Here is a 19261-nt window from a genome sequence, read left to right as displayed (position 1 = left end):
TTCCCAGCCAGCTCTCCACATGGCCTCATGAGCCTGAGTTTCTTCATCTTCAAAACAGGGATAATTTAAGTTAGGCATCTAGCCATTGCCTACCACACTGGTACTGAAAACCGCTGTTTCTGCCAGGGGTCGGGGGGCAGTGGTGCAAGCCTATATTCCTACCTATTTGGGAAGCTGAAGTTAGGAGGATCACTTGACTCCAGGAGTTTCAGATCAGCCTGGACAACACAGGAAAACTCAATCCCAAAAAAAAAAAAAAAAAAAGTTTCTGTTCCCTGCAAACAGTTCACATTATAAGATTCTACCATTTCTAAGGACGATATCTGTATTTGCTTCCTAGGGCTCTTGTAAAAAATCACCACAGATTTTGCAGCTTAAAACAACAGAAGTTTGCTCTCTGATTGTCCCAAAGGCTAGAAGTCTGCAATCAAAGTGTTGGCAGGGCTGTGCTCCCTCCAAGGGCTCTAGGGAGAATTCTTCCTCACCTATTCCAGCTCTGGTGGCTTTGGGCGTATTTTTTTTTGGCTTGTGGCTACATAACTCTGATCTAGCCTCTGTCTTCTCAGGGCCTTCTCTGTGTCTCTCTTTTAAAAACACTTGTCCTTAGATTTAAGGCTAATCTGGGTAATACAGGATGCTCTTTTTTCAAGATCCTTAACTTAATTGAGCTACAAAGACTTCTTCCAAAAAGGTCATATTCACTGCTTCCAAGACATGGACATAGCTTTTGGGCAGCTAATATCTGACTTACTACAATATCCCAATATAAGTATTTTTATGTTTTGGAAGATTCCCTCTGGCATTCGTCCTGACAACAAGCCAGCTTTATTCAGAGGGAGTAAATCATTTTATCTCACCACTCCTCTGCTTTGCACTGGAAGCATGTAGGTAGCCATATGGCTGGGAGCAGGTGAAGGAGGATGAAGCCAACAGTAATATCTCCACACTATTCTCAGGAGAATCAGAAATCCGCTTGGCTAAATTGTCAGTGAGAGTTTTTTCTTTTAGTATATCATTGCAGTAACTCACTTCTAAGTATAAGATTATAAAATCTAAGTAATTTAGGTGCCTAAAGCAACATGTTTTGACTGAATACTCATGAATTTGACTATAAACTCCTACTTTCCCTTCTCACTTCCCCTCCGTCTCTGTCTCTGAAACCATCTGACCTGGAATACATCAGTATAACTAACCAAGCAGGGAAATGTCCCTTGATTCAGGGATTGGCAGAGAGAGCACCTTATCAATGCTATGCCTGTCTCTATGGCCTGATCCGCCTAGTTCTCCACTCTTTTCTTTTCCTTTTTTTTTTTTTTTTCTTCTTTTTGAGACAGAGTCTTACCCTGTTGTCCAGGCTGAAGTGCAGTGGCATGACAACAGCTCACTGCAGCCTCAACATCCTGGGCTCAAGAGATCCTCCCACCTCAGCCCCTCAAAGTGTGGGGATTACCACGCCCAGCATCCACTCTTTTCTGTAAAAGCACTAATAACTGAGATACAGAAGCAGGTCAACTGAGGACAATGAAAGGGCAGCAAGCTAGATTACTACTGTCACAAAATCACATCTATGAAAGTTCAATGTTGTCAGTCACCAAAATAGGAAAAACACTGACCTCATTGCCACAGCTTTCCAGACAATGTAATAAGAAATAAAGAATAAATAGAAGTGGGAAAGACAAATAAATACATTTTATAAAAAGTTGTATAAACATGTCTATTCAATGTTACCCAAAACAGTGCAAAGGAAATGGACAATTAATGCTAGAAAACACTATTGGAAAGGTCTCGGCTAAGCAGCTCCTTATACAACCAGATTTGCTTCAGCAGAACTCTGAGAATGTGCTCCTGACAGATCAATACTGTAGTAACGCACCTTTTTCACCCTCAAATTATTCACTGGATAAAGGTCTTCAGTTGCTGAAGATTCATAAAATGTAATAACAGTAGGTAGGGAAGAGAAAAAGGCTTAATTGTTCATGGTCAGGCTTCTAGCTCTTAAGAAAAACAAAGGCCTTAGAAAAAAAAATCAAGCCTTTCCTAAGGCAGTTAAGCATATCATAGAATTCACAATTCCCTCAAGTACTGTAGAAGATTAAGCTATTAGAATTTCACCAATGCCAAGAGCATACCTAAATATATCAGCTCTCTTTTCAAGAAGGTTCTTGGGGGTTTGGCTCTTCCGAGTTTTCCCCTTCTATTTTGACAACCAAGAAGGGAACCCCAATTGGGACCTCACAATTATTATTTGAAGGCCTTTGCGGTTGCTTATTCACCTTTGTATGGTACATTGGTGTGATTTTGCTAGGCTGGTAATGCCCCATTCCAACTTGAGACTCTCATTGACTTTTAATAACTTTTTTAAAATATTGTTCAGACTGTTTTAAAGTTTATTTTAAAATTTCAGTCCTTCATAATTTTTAGGGTTACTCATTGATTTCTTAAAATGTTTAATTGTGGTAATCTATTTGACATCCTAGCCATTTTTAAGAGTACAGTTAAGTGGCGTTAAGTATATTTACATTGTTCTTCAACCAATCTCTAGAACTGTCTCATCTTGCAAAACTGAAACTCTACACCCATTAAACAACAACTCTGTATTTCTGCATCTCCCCAGCCCCTGATAACCATCATTTTTCTGTTTCTATGGTTTGACTACTCTAGAAAACTCATGTAAGTGAAATCATACAGTTTTTGTGACTGGCTTATTTCTCTTCAACAAGAAAGGCTCATCCATGTTGCAGCATGTGCCAGAATTTCCTTCTATTCTAAAGCTGAATAATATTCCATTGTATGTATACACCACATCTTATGTTTCCATCCATTTGTCCATGGACATTTGGATTGCTTCCACCTTTTGACTATTGTGAATAATGCTTCTATGAATGTGGATACACTTTTAATGACTTAGAAAACAACTTTTAGTGGCTTTAATGCCATTGTTAATGTTGCAGTTTGTTCACTTTTTGCTTCTAAAAACAAGCTGGCAGCCCTTGGCAACAATATATTCGAAAGGAAAAAGCCATTCGGAAGCTATATATTTTCCCTTTTCCTTCTTTAGATAACAACAAAGTTTCTTTTCTTCTTGAATAACATAGTTATAAAGAAGCTCATCCTAAGAAATAACATTGTAGCTAAACCTTGACCTAGAAGCCATACTCTCCCTTCCAGTATTGCCAGAAATAAACAGGGATCCTTGTCCTGTTTCTATGTTAGGAAGTGAAAGGACATCAGGAGCAAGACAAGATAGACTATTCCCTTGTTACAAATTTCTCTTCCTACTCCTAGTATCTACTCAGCATCAATGTATGTGGCACTCTTTTTATTTTCTAAATATGTATCTTCTTTTTGATAGCCACACAATATTGAGATTAATCTAATCTGAATTTAGTATTTTCTATATTATCATGAGAATTTTTGTTAAAGTCAAATTCCAAATTTTCTTTCCCAGCCAGAAGTTTCTCATTCATAAATTCCTCTGTAATCTATTAGAAGATGACCAAAAAAAGGACTGCCTTGAAATTGCAGTTACTCAACACATGTCATGTTGCACAATGACTTCAATTGATAGTTGGACTAGAAATACATGTTTTGTTGTTGTTGTTGTTGTTGTTGTTTTGCTTTTGTTAGTGTTAATACAAATGGAAGGCAATAAAATTGGTGCAGGCCAGGCCTGGTGGCTGACACCTGTAATCCCATCACTATGGGAAGTCAAGGTGAAAAGATTGCTTGAAGCCAGGAGTCCGAGACCAGCTTGAGCAACAAAGTACAAACTGGCCGCTACAAAACTGTTTTTTAAGGATTAGCCAGGCGTGATGGCATGCGCCAATAGTCCCAGCTACTTGGGAGGCTGAGGCAGGAGGATATCTTGAGCCCCGGAGTTCAAGGTTGCAATGACTGTGATCATGCCACTGCACTCCAGCCTAAGTGACAGAGCGAGACCTTGTCTCAATAAATAAATACATAAATAAAATAAGGTGAGTTCAGGTAGCCACAAAACACTCTGTTCTTGTATATAACACAAAACACTGTATCAACAAAAACTTGACTAAACTGTTAGAGAGACTTTTTCCTTCTAGTAAATGATTTCAGTAAACTTCCAAGTATAAGATTATAAAATTTAATTAGAGTAACTTTGCTGCCTAAACCAATAATGTGCTTTGACTTGCAATTGTTTGTTTCTTACTCTCTAGAGGGTCTATAAAATTATCCAACTAATGAATGTGCAGAGAAAGTTCCTTAATTGCCCTGTAGTTGTTCAATTTTCTTCCCTAGCTTTGATTCATCATAAACTTTTAAGTTGTTTTTTTCAGCTTTCTCTAAAAACTTGGACTCCAAATCCTCACCTCTAGTCTGACTTCTGGTATGCACTCTGCTGTCAACATGAGGAATTGGTTGCCAAAGGAAGGCTGGGGAGTATTCTAAGATGAAAAGGAAATTCTCCCCTAAAAGTTTAAACAAGGATCGAATTTATAGTGGGGCACAGAAAACATTGGGGTCACCCACATAGAATGTAGAGCAAAATATCTGGAAACTGAGCAGCCAATAAAATGTGTTTATGTCTAATTCTTACACAGAAGCAATATGGGGTTTTGGCATTAATCAGATGAACTTAAACCACATTCATGTCTCTGATACAATAAGAAATTGCATGTCTTTGTATCTCTGTGAATCTAATTGTGCTCACATGAAGATGCAGCTTGTGATTAGGCCCCCGAGACAAGAGCCATCACATTGGTTGTGCAGTGCACAGCCCACACAATAGTGTGCGGTGGCCCTGCCCAAAAAAAATTGGACCATTTGTTTAGAGGTTCCAATACCTTTCAACTAGTGGCTTGCAATCATGGCTACATACACGTGTGTATTTATTTATTTATTTTAAGGTACTAGGCAATTCAATTAGCGAACATAAATAAGGGGTAGATTTTTCCCCATCAAATATACAAATCACTCCATTGTTGAAGTAACTGTTATATTCCACAAAGACTCTTTGAGTCTATAATTTCATGAAAACTTACAAGTGGTTTAAAGTTTTACCCATCCACAAGTAATGACAAGACACTGCAGTTGCTGTGAATATTACTATTACATCTAAAGAGCTAAAACCCATTCCACCTCTCCTTACTACATCACTCAAACAGGCTTAGAGACAATTATCAATTATCCTAGTTTTACACATGGAGAAACTGTGACACAAGAAGATTTTGGAATTTACCCAAAGACACAAATAAAATAAATAAATAGAAAGAGAGGAAAAGAGCTGCAATAGAATTCAAGTCTTCAAGTGTCCAGGTGTTCCCATCCTGGAATTTTTCCCATTAGAACCACTTTTCTACCTACCAATCTTAAATTATTACTCACCTAGAGTAAGCACTTCTAAGAGCTATTTTAATAGGATTTAAAACTAATTCATAAGTCTTTCTTATTCACCTGCAAAGTCCATTAACTTTTAGCATTATAAGAAAGTTAAAAAGCACTTGTTATACATTTTTTAAAAATTTAGCACCAGAACCCTTCTATGCTTCAAAAAATAAAAAAAATAAAAACAGATTGCAGTGAATTATCACAAAACAATCTGTCTAAAACTCACTGCCTGAAAGCAGACAATGAGAATTCAGAAGCACCTTTTATGATCCCCACATTGTGCTGTGGAAATATTAAGTAAGTTTGAGTGGGCTTCCTGCCCTCAACCAACTTACAACTGAATCCGTCAGTCAGCCAACAGGCCAGCTCACCAACCAGGCACTGGGGATAAAAAGATGAATGCCATACATTCCCAGTACCCAAAGCCCTCATAGTCTTGTGGGGAAACAGGCTGTGCATAACTAAAAATGTTGCTACAATGGTAACACATAAAAGAAAGTAATAATATTTTCCTTTGCAAGAGAGGGGTCTTCTGAGAATGTTTCAAAGAAGAAAGGACATAGAAGATATGCCTTAAAATAACTTCTTTAAGTAATAGCTTAAAATAGGAGTTTATCTAGCAGAGAAGGGGCACAAGAAAACTTCAAGAAAAGAAAAGAGCATGAATGAAAACATAGAAGCTTTAGAATGAATGGCATTTAGCAGGAGAGTTGAGAGATTAAACTGGAGAGGTGAAGAAATGAAACTGTGAAGGGCCTTAAACGAAGACTTTATTTCATAGGAAATGGAGAGCCATTGAAGGCTTTCAAGAAGAGAAATGAATCTGTTAAGTTTGGACGGTTAATTCTAGCAGCAGTTTAGAAGATTATAAGGTAAAAAAGAGACAAGTAGTTAGGCTATTTCATTAGTGCAAGCAACAGATGGAGAGAGTCCACAGCACTATCCAACAAAATATTCTGCAATGTTGAAAATATTCTATATCTCTGCTCTCCAATATGGTAGTCACTAGCCATATGTGGCTATTAAACACTAGACATTTAAATTGTCATGTGTGACTAGTGGCTGCCATATTGGGCAGTATAGAGACATCTTAGAGAAGCTAACACTTAAGCCTTAAAGTAGGATTTTTCCAACTGCAGGTTGCAATTAGTAGGTTAAGAAATCAATGTAGTAAATCACAATCAGGATGTTTTTAATGAAAGAAGAGAATAACAAAATAAGGTAGAATTAACTAGAATAGAAAAGAATAAATATAATGAAACAGAATAGAATAAAAAATATCAGCATGCCCTGCAAAGTATTCTTTTGAGAGATGTTCGTTTCAGTTATATGACTCTCTCTCTCTCTCTCTCTCTCTGTGTGTGTGTGTGTGTGTGTGTGTGTGTGTGTGTGTGTGTGTGTACACCATGGATCACAATGTAAGATGTATTTTTCCTCTCTGTTGTGTTTAACAAATTTTAAAAACCAGTGTCTTATACAAGGATATTACTCATCTATGTACATAGTGGGAAAAGTTTTCCAGATAGGAAATAAAACATCAGCAAAGTTCACTGGAGTTTAGAATAGGGATAAATCTGGACCTTAGAAGGTTTTCCTAATTAATCTTTTCTCTTTTGGATAGACTTCATTGTTTAGGCAGTTGTAGATTTACAGCAAAATCAAGAAGACAATACAGGGAGTTCCCATATACTCTACATCCAGTGTCCCCTTTAAAATCTTACATTAGTGTAACATATTCATTATAATTAATGAACCAATATTGATACATTACTATTAACTAAAGTTCTTACTTTACTCATGTGTCCTTAGTTATTACTTAATGTCCCTTTTCAGGGACATTTAATGTTTCAGGATTCTATCTGGGATATCACATTACAATTAGTCATAATGCCTCCTTTAGCCTCCTTCGGCTATAACAATTTTTCACATTTTGCTTGTTTTTGATGACCTTGGGGGTTTTGGGGAGTACTGGTCGGGTATCTTGTAGAATGCCCCTCTATTGCAATTTGTCTGATACCTTTCTTTAGGTATCAGACATTAGGCTTTAGGTATTAGATTAGGCTGGAGCTATGGGTTACTACGAAGAAGACTACAGAGGTAAAGTGTCTTTTTTGACTTCATATCATGAAGACCTATTATCAACATGATTAATAATGATCAGTGTTGGCCTTGATCATCTGCCTGAAGCAGGGCTTATCAGTTTTCTCCACTGTAAAGTTACTCATTTTTATCCCCCTTTCCATACTGTGTTCTTTGGAAGGAAATCGCTGTATTCCTAATTTTTTAAATAAATGAATTACTTAGTTAAAGCAAGGCTTGTACTTGAGTAAGTCATATTAAGCTGTTTCCAAAGAAAACTACTGTGAGTACAGAAAGAGTCTCTTTTTAGATACAGCATCTCTCTCTCTGAAACTGGCAGGACACTTTTATCACTTCTCAGATTTTCAGGTTCCAAATATGAAGCACAAAAAAAAAAAAAAAAAAAAAAAAAAATTAAGCTGAGTGATTGATGTAGAGTTCCAAAGTGAGTTGAAAAGGAGTTAACCCAAAAATCAACTTTAGGCCCTTCAGACTATTTAGTCCCTTATTCTGATATTGTAGAAGTAAATTTAAACCAAAATGTACTAAGTCTATTTTCCCCAGGAGAATAGCTACCTTTAGAATAAGAAATTCCTTAATGAGAAAATCCAATAACTTGGGGTATTTTTTTTTTGGCAGGGGAGGGCTACGGATCACATCTTCTGCAATATTTCCAAGGTAAATGCCACTGTACCAAATCACCTGCTACACCTCTTTCATTGCAGTTACCTGACTTCCTACCAGTGCTGTTCCCCAAAACAGAAAACGACAACGAAGAGCTCCCTGAGCAAGCCCAGCCAATACTTTTCCTGCAAGCTCCCCTCAACAGTGTTCACATCCCATGACTCATACAGCAATGTTCATGTTACCACATGTGTTTTTTTTTCTTAATTGTTACATTTATTCACTTTCTTCTGCATCCAAGCCAGAACAAAGTACTGCCCCTGCATAATATGAGTCATGAGTCTCAAATCTTCTCCCTCTCTGTCTGAAAGAGGAGGTATAACTTTTATCTCCTTCTCTACTGCACACAAATCTAATGAGAGGAAAATCATCACCCATTGATAAAAGAGTAGCAACAATCAGAAATAAGAAATAATCATTTTCTCTGCATTCCCAGCTATGAAATAACCTTTTAGTGGACTTCCAACACAGAAACATTCAGTCTACAGCAGGTATTATCACAGTCTCAGCGTGTCAGAGTCAAACTGTACCCAGGCCACTGTATCCCTGCCTGAAGACACATCACAGTCTGCCTAGGAGTGCCACTTTTGAATACACAATCTCATGAAAGATCTAAGAACATTTTTAAAGTCATCAAGTTTAGAGGAAGCTTAAAAAAAAATAAATAAAAATAAACTACTCTCTCCTTCTTCTTTTCCATATATCGAAAGTCATCTTTTCAAAAGCACATAACTGAAAACAGGAGATGCATGGTGTGCCTGAATAAAGTAAGCATTTCAAGTTATTGGTTTAGCTTTGCTGAGATGTAGCGCTAGGTCTCTAAGGAAGTGGATAGATTAAGATCACATTTCATTGTGAAAATTTAGAACTTTAAAATGTTTGCTGTCATCTAGTTCTAGGTTATCTCTGGATAATTAATTTCACGGTATTTCTGTCATCTTATTTCCTCAAATGCAGCCTCTTTTTCTAGCTTTCTTCTTAGCATTTTTCCATGTCCTTTACTCCCACTTAGTGCTCATTCCTGGGCCCTTGATCACTGCATGTTTGTTACATGGTCCAGTTTGCTGCTTCCTGGAAGACCATCTCCTGCCTGTAATACCTCTGAGAATAAAGTCTTTCCAAAGCCATTAATATTCAGAAGGAGCCACATAGTAGTACTCAAAATGTATTCATTCAATGAATGAATGAATTCTCCTAACCACATTACTCATCAAATTGTTTAAAGTGGTTTTTTTCCTTTTAATCTTGTATATAGTCCCATAGGAGATAAGAAAGTTGACTCACAGAAGGTAGAAATATATTACCTAAGCAAATCTAGAACCTAAAAATAGGGTGCATTCTAACAATAGATTGTAGCAGATGGTTCACCAATAATAACCAACTCTCGCTCTTCTCACCTTCACATAATAAGAAATGACACACAAACTGTCTTTAAAATTGCTTATCATCAATAAGGGGAAAATGAATCAAAGAAAAGGAGACAATCAGTGCTTTCAAGAGACACTTCACATGTCAGTTCTAGCTACTTAGAGGGCTGAGATTGTGGAAACTGGCAAAAAAATTTTTTTTAATCTTAACCGCTTAAATGGTTAGCAGTGCAAAAGTATATTTAAAACAGCCAGATTTAAAGTCATTGCAGATTTAGGGTATTTGTGATCAAGATCTTACCATGTATCCACTGTTGGTGTTATACAGGTTGGTGTGCTTTTTATCTGCTGTTTCTTTTATTCAGTGATTGATTGATTGATTTTTAGCAGTTTAAAACAATAGACATTAATTATCTTGAAGTTTCTATGGCTCAGGAATCTGGATACAGATTAGCTGGGTGCCTCTGGCTCAGGGTCTTTCTCAAGGCCATCATTAAGGTGTTGGCTAGGGCTACCCAAGCAAGGAATTCTAATTTTAATAGAGAACGCAATAGCCAGGAAATTAATCAATGCATTTCAAAAAAAAAAATTAGAGTGTTTTGTTTTGTTTTGTTTTTGCCAGGATCTCACTAGGTTTCTCAGGCTGGACTTGAAGTCCTAGGACAAAGGGATCCTTCCCCCGGCCTCAGCCTCTCTAGTACCTGAGACTATTGTCCTGCCCCACCAGGCCTAGCTTAATTAGTGCAGTTTGTTTGTTTGTTTGTTTGTTTGTTGAGACAGAATTTTTGCCCAGGCTGGAGTGCAATGGCGAGATCTCGACTCACTGCAGCCTTTGCCTCCCAGGTTCAAGTGAGTCTCCTGCCTCAGCCTCCCCAGCAACTGGGATTACAGGTGCCCACCACCATGCTCAGCTAATTTTTTGTATTTTTAGTAGAGACAGGGTTTCACCATGTAAGCCAGGCTGGTCTCAAACTCCAGAACTCAGGTGATCCGCCTGCCTTGGCCTCCCAAAGTTTTGGGATTACAGGCGTGAGCCACCGAGCCCGGCAATTAGTGCAGTTGTAAAAGCCACAACAAGGCCAGGTGCAGTGGCTTATGCCTGTAATCCCAGCACTTTGAGAGGCAGAGGCGGGCAGATCACCTGAGGTCAGGAGTTCGAGACCAGCCTGGCCAACATGGTGAAACCCTATCTCTACTAAAAATACAAAAAAAAAAAAAAAAAAAAAATTAGCTAGGCATGATGGCGCATGCCTGTAATCCCAACTACTCAGGAGGCTGAGGCAGGAGAATCTCTTGAACCTGGGAGGTAGAAGTTGTAGTGAGCGAAGATTATGCCACTACATTCTAGCCTAAGTGACAGAGTGAGACTCTGTCTCAAAAACAAATAAATAAATTAATTAATTAAATAAATAATAAAAATCCATGACATATAGACAAAAGTTAATAATATTTCTAAATAAGCAATATTATCTCATTTGTAAAAATGAAGAGTATTAAGAATATTTTAAACAAGTTCTCATTACACTGTTCATTCCAAAACAGTAATGCCCAAGGGAAGAGTAGAGGTACAGATTTTCTGAAATAATTGGGCTCCAAAGTCATTTCAACTCTACTCCAGAATGCAGCGTTATCACATGAACTTAACCCCTCCTCCTCTCAAACCCACCACAGCATTGCCCTAACTCAGAGGTTGAAGATAAAACAGTTAACCTATCCAACTAGCCCCTATAGCTCCTGCCCTCACTCTGGCCATTCCCACCTCTTCAGTGTCATCACACTCCCTGCTCCCTCGGTGGCCCCTCGAAACCAACCTACGTCTTCCCACCAACAACCTTTGCACATACTGTTCCCTCTGTCTTGGCTGTTCTCCCCACTCACTGCCTATTCTATCTATTTGACTCATAATGATCCCTCGGACCTTATCTCAAAAGTTTCTTCCTCAGAGCTGTGCTTAGGTTTCCCACAGCCCCTTATACACGGTATTTTTCCTTTAGGGCACTTAAAGCCTGTATAAAAGAAGGCTTTCCACAGAGTCAGCCTTTTGCCCTTCCATCCCTTCTGCTGTGTGATGTACATAGCATTCTTAGAAGCAGAGATGGAGCATTGTCCTCACCTGACACCAAAACTGCTGGGCCCTTGATCTTGAACTTCCACCCTGCAGAACTGGGAAATAAATCTCTATTATCTATAAATTTCCCAGTCTAGGGTATTTTGTAATAACAGCACAAACAGACTAAGACACTCTCCTTCTGTCATTCATTTCCTCCAAGACCTAACCCTATTGACTTTTGCTGTTTCTGTGAAGCCAGAGCTGGGGGAAAGAACATTGGAGGTAACTTCTCACTGAAGTCCACCTACCAACTTAAATTTCATAATTTAAATTATTGAGGTAATTTAAATCAAATTATTTAGTTTTTACTCTGGCTTCTAGGAAAGACGGGAGGCTGACTTTTCATTTCATAAGAAAGTCAGAATGCTTCAGTTTTGTATTATCTATTTGTCTGGATTATCTTAGCCATTATTACAGATAATTGTGACCTGGTCACACAGGGGCTTTCCATTTTAAGTTTTTGTGAAAATGATGCTTGTCAAAATGGATCACTTCTTATGAGAGCCAAGCTGTATGAAAATCAACAATAGCTAACTGTATTCTACTTACGTTGATACTATGAGTGCTCTATAATTATTTTTTTAAGTTGGTTACCTGTTATTCATTCATCCACTCATTCCTTCAGCAAATACTTACTGATGACCATCTTTGTGCCATGCATTGTCCTAGCGTCCAGTATACAAAGATCAATGAGGGTTTCCCCATAGCCTAAGGAGTCCACAGTCTTATAGAACAAATGCATCTTGCTTATACTCAAAAGAAAAAAGAGACATTTTCAGATCAGAAGATAGAAATTATCTTTAAAAATCCTCACTGTGCTTTGAATAGTAAAAGTTATCAAAGTGAACTTTGATGATGCGACACCATCTTATTCTTAGGAGTAAGCAAAAGAGGCACAAAGATGAGCCTGTATTTTCAGAGACACCCACCACTATGCCTATGAAAGTCTGCAATATCTCCCAGGAAGGCTTTTTTTTTTTTTTCCTCTCCTTGAGACAGAGTCTCCCTCTGTCTCCCAGGCGGGAGTGCAGTGGCACAATCTCAGCTCACTGCAATCTCCGCCTCCCGGGCTCAAGTCATCCTCCCACATCAGCGCCCCCACTCCCCCTCCCCCTAGTAGCTGGGATTACAGGCGCAAGCCACTACACTCAGCTAATTTTTGTATTTTTTTGGTAGATATGGGGTTTTGCCATGTAGCCTCAAACTCTTGGCCTCAAGTGACCTTCCCACCTCAGCCTCCCAAAGTGCTAGGATTACAGGTATGAACCACTGCGCCCAGCCCCCAGGAAGCTTTCTAAGAAATGACTTCTTTCAGGGAAGTTTTACTTGTGGTTGTAACTGTGGTCCTATCTGAAGACTAATGAAACACTAACGAGGTTTTTATAAGTTCTTTACTACAAAACCAAATGACCACCCAAAGGTACGCTTAGGGCTTCCCATTTGTTTTGGGGACCCCTAAGACCACCCACATGTCCAGTGATTCACCAGAAGGACTTGTGGGAGTCAACATATATTTATCCACAGAGTATCTATTCATGAGCGCATCAGAAGCATGTACATGAATTTCTCCAGATTCTGGAGCATTATCCACCTAAGAGTTCCTTTCTCTACCAGCAAAAACTGCAGTAATGTATGTACAGCTTCTGCCTGGGGAGACCGATTAGAAAGAAATTCAGCATCCAAAGTTTATATTGGGGCTGGTCATGTGGGCACACTTTGCTTGGCAATTAAAAATTCCAGACTACCAGAATACAGTAGATATTCACTATAAATTGTATTGCTTGTACGGATTAGGCACAGTGAATCTTCCTTATCTGTTAGGAAATGGAGAGAACATTCCAAAGGCCACGTTCTCAGATGCCAGTCAAGGACTAAATTTGCAAGCATGCCCTTCTTAAGAGTAGTAGCCTTGGGCTTGCTATATTATTTCTTCTCTGCACACCGTGTTTTAAATCTTCTGTTAGAATATATGCTGTAGGAAATAGAAAAGTTAACTTTTATTTCTCTTTGTATACATGGCTCAGGAAAATGAGGCTAACCTCAATTTTTAGGTACTGTTATCATGAAAGTTATTTCTAACAATTATCATGTTTAGATAGATATTACCGTTACTAATAGTATTATTGCTGCCAATTTTAGTAGTAATTATTAGTAGTGGTGACAATACTATTAATTTTTATAGTTAATATAGTATATGTTATTTTACAGAATATTCATATGTTAGTAATATATTCACTGATCTTTAACAAATCTTTGAAAGATTTTAACATGCTGAGATCATGAAAATTTAAAGAGATTCTTTGTTTGGTTCCTTGTCCTCTAATATGTTACATTTTTTAACAGGACAAACTTACTGCAACTTGAAGGAGCCAACCATGGATTTGAGGCGCGTGAAGGAATATTTCTCCTGGCTTTACTATCAATACCAAATCATTAGCTGCTGTGCTGTTTTAGAGCCCTGGGAGCGATCTATGTTTAACACCATCTTACTAACCATTATTGCTATGGTGGTATACACTGCCTATGTCTTTATTCCAATCCACATTCGCCTGGCTTGGGAATTTTTCTCAAAAATATGTGGATATCACAGTACCATTTCTAATTGATCTTGTTCACGTTCAGTGAAATGGCATTGCATATTTATATATTGCTTACAACTTATTGATTTAGGTAACTATTGTGTCTTCCTTCACTATCTGACCTGAAAAGCACTCTCTTCTCTATGCACTCTTATATTCTGCCTTTCTGCCTGGAGTTTGAAGTAGATGTCTCTTTAGTTTCTTTCGCACACGCTACATTGTGCATCAGACCATAGAAAATACAGTGACTTTACCTCACAAATCAAATTCTCTCAACACAAATCTATGAATTTAGTTTATTTAAAATCAGAACAATTTCCTACAAAATTTTTTTTGGAAAATAAGCTCATAACAGACCTACCAGAATCATACTTAAAGTCCTCCCTTGACACTTATTCTATACTGAAGGGTAAATTTTTAAAATTCTTTTTAGGCTACTGTCAGAAGTATCCTATCTTTGTTTATGATGTATAAAAAGATGTGAAGAAATTATATGGAACCCCTAAGTCTTATTTTCTAGTAAACTGATGATACTGGAAATTCTTTTACTTCAAATACAAAAGCATAAGCTGGAGGCAATTATTTCCTTTCATACACAGTTCATGAATTGTTTTAAATGCTTCTTAAAGCCTGGCTTTATAACCGTTTAAAATCAACAATGTTGATTTTAGATAACCAAGTAAGTATTATAATACAAAATAATTTTAAGTGTAGGAAACTAAAGTATAATCAAAGTAAATTCAGATATTGTGATTTGTGGTATTGCCTTGCCTTGTATAATGCTGGGGGGAAAAGAGAAAGGAATTGTTTTCTTTTTGTGCTTTTATTCAGCGGAGGGGAAAAAAGCATGTATTGGGCCACAGGAAGAAAAGCTAATAAGTAGGCTGGAAGTAATATTCTACCAGCAGGAACTCAACAGCTCCAGTTAAGTGCTTTGATATAGTGGCTCTTTTGCAGAGCCAAAACAAGATTTATTAAATTTCCTTCAAAGTGTTTATCTTTAAAACAAATACAAGGTTTTAATTATACTGCTGAAGTGAATGTGAATGCCAAAGACTAAGTTTTACAGTTTTGCTTTCCTCCCAATAAATATTAATGTATGTAATTCTAGAGGGTAAAAATGTAAATAGGTTTGAACAATATTTGCACCCTTGTTTGTGTTATGAAAAAATTTTTTCCAAGGCGAGCTGGAGAGAAAGATGTTTGGCATGCCAAATTAACTTGCATGTTTGTTAAAAAAACAAACACATGTTTTGAAGAGAAACCAGATCTGAACATGTATTTGTTGAGTTTTGCAAAATAAAATTAATTTTGTAAGTAAATATCTACTTCCAGATTTACTCTTTTTTTTTCATATTGCACTAAATATCTAGACGGTACATTGCATATTTCTCCCTAGCATATCATTTCTTACTAATCCAATGTGGTAACGGGTCTTAAAATGGTAACAAAAACCTAACATTTATCAAGGGACTTCTCCATGCTGGACACATTTTCCATGTTGGAGTAGGTGCAAAGATCTCCTACTTACAGGTAAAGAGCCTGAAACTTGAAAAGGTTACATTTCTTATTCAAGGTGGATTAGCTACCAGTAGCATAGCAAGGATGCAAATCCAGGTCAGGACCACACCAGGCCCTGCAAATATTTTGTACACGAAAGCCCAGGGGAGGACAAAATGAACAAATGAAAGTTGATGGGATGAGTGTCACCAACGTTTGAAAGTATAACTCCATCAAATAAAAAGAAGAGCATTAGGAGACAGCCAAGGTTGGAGGAATGATAAGCCGAGGTCCTAACTGTCACTTTTTTTGCTGTACCTAGGATGCTGTGTTCACCCATTTCTATGCTTCCAAAGCCCACGTGCCTATTTTGAAAGATTGCTTTCACTTCTAAATATTTAAGAGAATTCTCAGTTAAGCATGAACTTGGATGCATTCCCAGTTCATAATGATTCAACACCCTTATATACATGGACCCCTGCTAAGCACTCTTGGAATTCAATCACAAAGATACGGCATTGACCTTCTCAAAAAATCCTCCGTCTAAAAATAAGAGAGTTAAAATAAACATGAATAGACACAGCAAAGCTTAATAAAAGATTATTGCACAACACCACCCCAGGATGTCACTTCGAAGGTGTTTCTTATGAGCGGTCAAAATAATAATATAGCGTCCAAAAAACATAATCAAAAATAGTTTGGGGGAAAAAAAACCTATCAGCGTGTAGTGGGAAAGAAGAGTAAGCATTACTTTCCCTGCCTGCTAAGTTTATTTTCCAGACATGGCAGAGACATTCTTTACCTTGACCACAGTTTGCCTAGATTAGAAACAATTTTCGTGTGTCTTTCCTTTGCTTCCATTACTTAGATATTTCAATGATGTGTACAGAACTTTAAAAACAAGAAAGGCCAAAGGTTCCATGGTCCCAGTGAACTTGCATTTGTCACTCACCAAACGAGAAATTGTAAAATGTTCTTTCCCTGGCATTGGCCAAGTCAACAATTACTTTTATCTGCTTGTGCAACAAAAAACACAAAATGTCAACATACCAGGCAGTTTAAATATCAAGATAGGACTAACCAATCTTCATTAAGTTGTTTGCGGGAAAAAAAAATCACTCATCCGCATTTTCTGTTTTTTTCTTCTTCCATCACAAATATATTTAGATCCTCTTACTGGAGTGATCCCCAGTAAGATTTGTCCTTATTTCTGAATCTGCTGATACAGAGCTTAGCAAACTCCCACCCAAGAGGACATTATGTAGCTCCTTCTACCCTGTGACCACACAAAAACAAAGAAGCTCAGTGTTTGTATTGGGCCAACCTCAAGATGGACAGCTCCTGGCTATGGACCAAAAGAGTAACACTCATTCATTCATTCAATAAATTTATTAAAAGTCAACCATGTATTGATGGATAGATAGAAGGATAGAAAAATGAAAACATATGTGATGAAGAACATATAACAATAGAAACTAGATGCTAGGTATACAGGCATTCATTGCAAAATTCTGTTAACATTGTGTTTGAAGTTTTTTACTTAAAAACATAGGGAATAAAATCCTACCATGTGCTAGTCTTTGGGCTTCGTACTAGAAAATGAGAATGAATGAGACAGAAGCAGAAACATCTCTGGATTTATTAATGATACTATCTGGGAGGCAAGATAACAACAACAAAAAAAATTCAAGCAAGCAAAATATTTATGAATTGTGATAAAGTTAAAAAAAAAAAAACACTAGTGTGCTAAAAAGACAGCAACAGGTGGCTGGGGATGATGAAGCCCTTGGGGCAAAGAGAACATAGTTCTTCCAGCTGCAGTAGAGCAGGATTCAAACTTCTCTAATTGAGGGACTGTAAGCAGGGGGATGATGTGGAAGGAATGTGATGTCATTTATACTGTAAGATGATGGCACTGGCTGTGGTGTAAGAGTGGATGGGACAGAGGCATGATTTACCACCATAACCTGTTTCAGACCATGATCCAAGTCCCCCATTCTTTCTGGAACCTCAAGATGGCATATAAGCATCTGTACCCACTTCGGGGTGTTGGGGTAATCATTCTATGATTCTTCTCCATGCACATTAATAAATTTGTCTGCCATTTCTCCTATTAATCTGCCTTTTGTCAGTTGATTTTTCAGTGAATCTTCAGAGGCCAAAAGGGACGTTTTCCCTTGGCCCTTTCGCTGTCAAAATGTAAACCCCTGAAACCCTGCTTATCTCTCGCACCTTACCATGCAAATGCAATACCTTCCTCCCAGTCCTGAGTTATATTTACCTGGGCCAGAGAAGGTACCCGGCTTCAAAGAGGGAAAAGAGAAGTTCATCACCCACATAGCATATTCTGTACCTTTCAGGTGTTGGTTGCCTCAGAATTATGCAAGTGTTCCTTCTGAAGAGCACAGAGAACCACAGCACATGGTTTTTTGCACCACATATTCTCATAAAAACTCACTAAACGAATGGATTGATGAACAAATTAAGCCCTTTTACAACTCCAGAGTAGAGGCATTGAGTCATATTCCAGACATGATTTGTCACTAGCATTTTTATGAAGTCACTCACCTAAGGTGAGTTTTTAAACATCTGGTGAAGGTTTTGAGAGACCTTTCTCCCTCTCCTGTATTCTCCTACCCATTATTCCTTCTCTCCTGCTCCTATTTATTCTCACAGCAATCCCCACATGAGCATTTTTTTAAAAGGGAGGACTTTTTTAAAAAGTTCATTGATGCATCTGTAAAGATCTGCAACTGTTTTCTCCTCAAGTACTGGACCATTTGTTCTCAGCTCTGGTTGTACATTAGAATCGTCTGGGAGCTTTAAAAACTACCAATGCCTGGCCCTGACCAGAGAAACTAAATCGAAACCCCCAGAAGGGAGAGCCCAACATAGTAGTTTTAAAAACTCCCCAGATAATTCTAATACTTGGCCAAGATTGAGAACCACTTTAACAGACTTTTAGTGAATGCTGATTAAATCACTAAAATCCAGCATCAAGCTGGATGCTCCTCTGTACCCTCCCACTTGCCAGGCTTGTTGAACATGTCTATAATACGATTAAGGCACTACTCTTTCTCTAGATACGGTCTTGATCATAACAAACAGCGCTTCCTTACTGTTTTTCAGTAAAAGTACTCAACACTCCCATAGAAGCTTGAAGTGCTTAATAGTTAGCATCACGCTCCCTGCTACATTTTGTTCCACTTAATGATGTCTTCAATCATTTCATCATGCATCATTTAAAAGCAGTAAAATATCACAAATTATGCTTACAGGCATGAAGCTCTAAAGAACACTCAGTCTGCTGCTGATGAGCTTGGTGGAGCACTTTCATTTACAACCTGAGTACAAGATCGTGTCACAATAATTTGGTTAAGTCAGATAGATAGTACCATCAGCACCGCTGCGGAGCATGCAAATCTGTGCATTTCACAATAATATCACAATAGGGCACCTCATGGATGAATGAGTGTACCTTGCTTCCTTTTGTTTTTAATTACTTGCAGTTATATGTATTTATTTCAACAAACCTATTTGGACCCAGACTTGGCTCCAGAACGGGTGTGGGGTTTTTTTTT

The 19261-nt window shown here is 37.8% G+C and overlaps 1 protein-coding gene across 8 annotated transcripts in view; it reads left to right on the top strand.

The window, feature by feature from the left end:
• Nucleotides 1–15502, top strand: part of SPTSSB (serine palmitoyltransferase small subunit B) — a 33446-nt gene extending 17944 nt beyond the window's left edge. The window contains exons 3-6 of one of the 8 annotated variants that reach the window (XM_077989841.1): nucleotides 8080–8118; nucleotides 8835–8891; nucleotides 12778–12860; nucleotides 13945–15502. In XM_077989841.1, the coding sequence (XP_077845967.1) occupies nucleotides 13977–14207 (231 nt within the window). In that variant the 5' untranslated portion in view covers nucleotides 8080–8118; nucleotides 8835–8891; nucleotides 12778–12860; nucleotides 13945–13976 and the 3' untranslated portion in view covers nucleotides 14208–15502. Of the gene's footprint in view, nucleotides 1–8079; nucleotides 8119–8834; nucleotides 8892–12774; nucleotides 12861–13944 lie in introns of those variants that run through there. The other 7 variants (XM_077989842.1, XM_077989843.1, XM_077989844.1 and 4 more) reach the window with 7 other exon arrangements.
• The last annotated feature ends 3759 nt before the right edge of the window (nucleotides 15503–19261 follow it).

Source organism: Macaca mulatta, chromosome 2 (assembly GCF_049350105.2).
Source record: "Macaca mulatta isolate MMU2019108-1 chromosome 2, T2T-MMU8v2.0, whole genome shotgun sequence".
Lineage (NCBI taxonomy): Eukaryota > Metazoa > Chordata > Mammalia > Primates > Cercopithecidae > Macaca > Macaca mulatta.
Note: the sequence above shows the minus strand (reverse complement) of the source record. Positions and strands in the feature narration are given on the sequence as shown.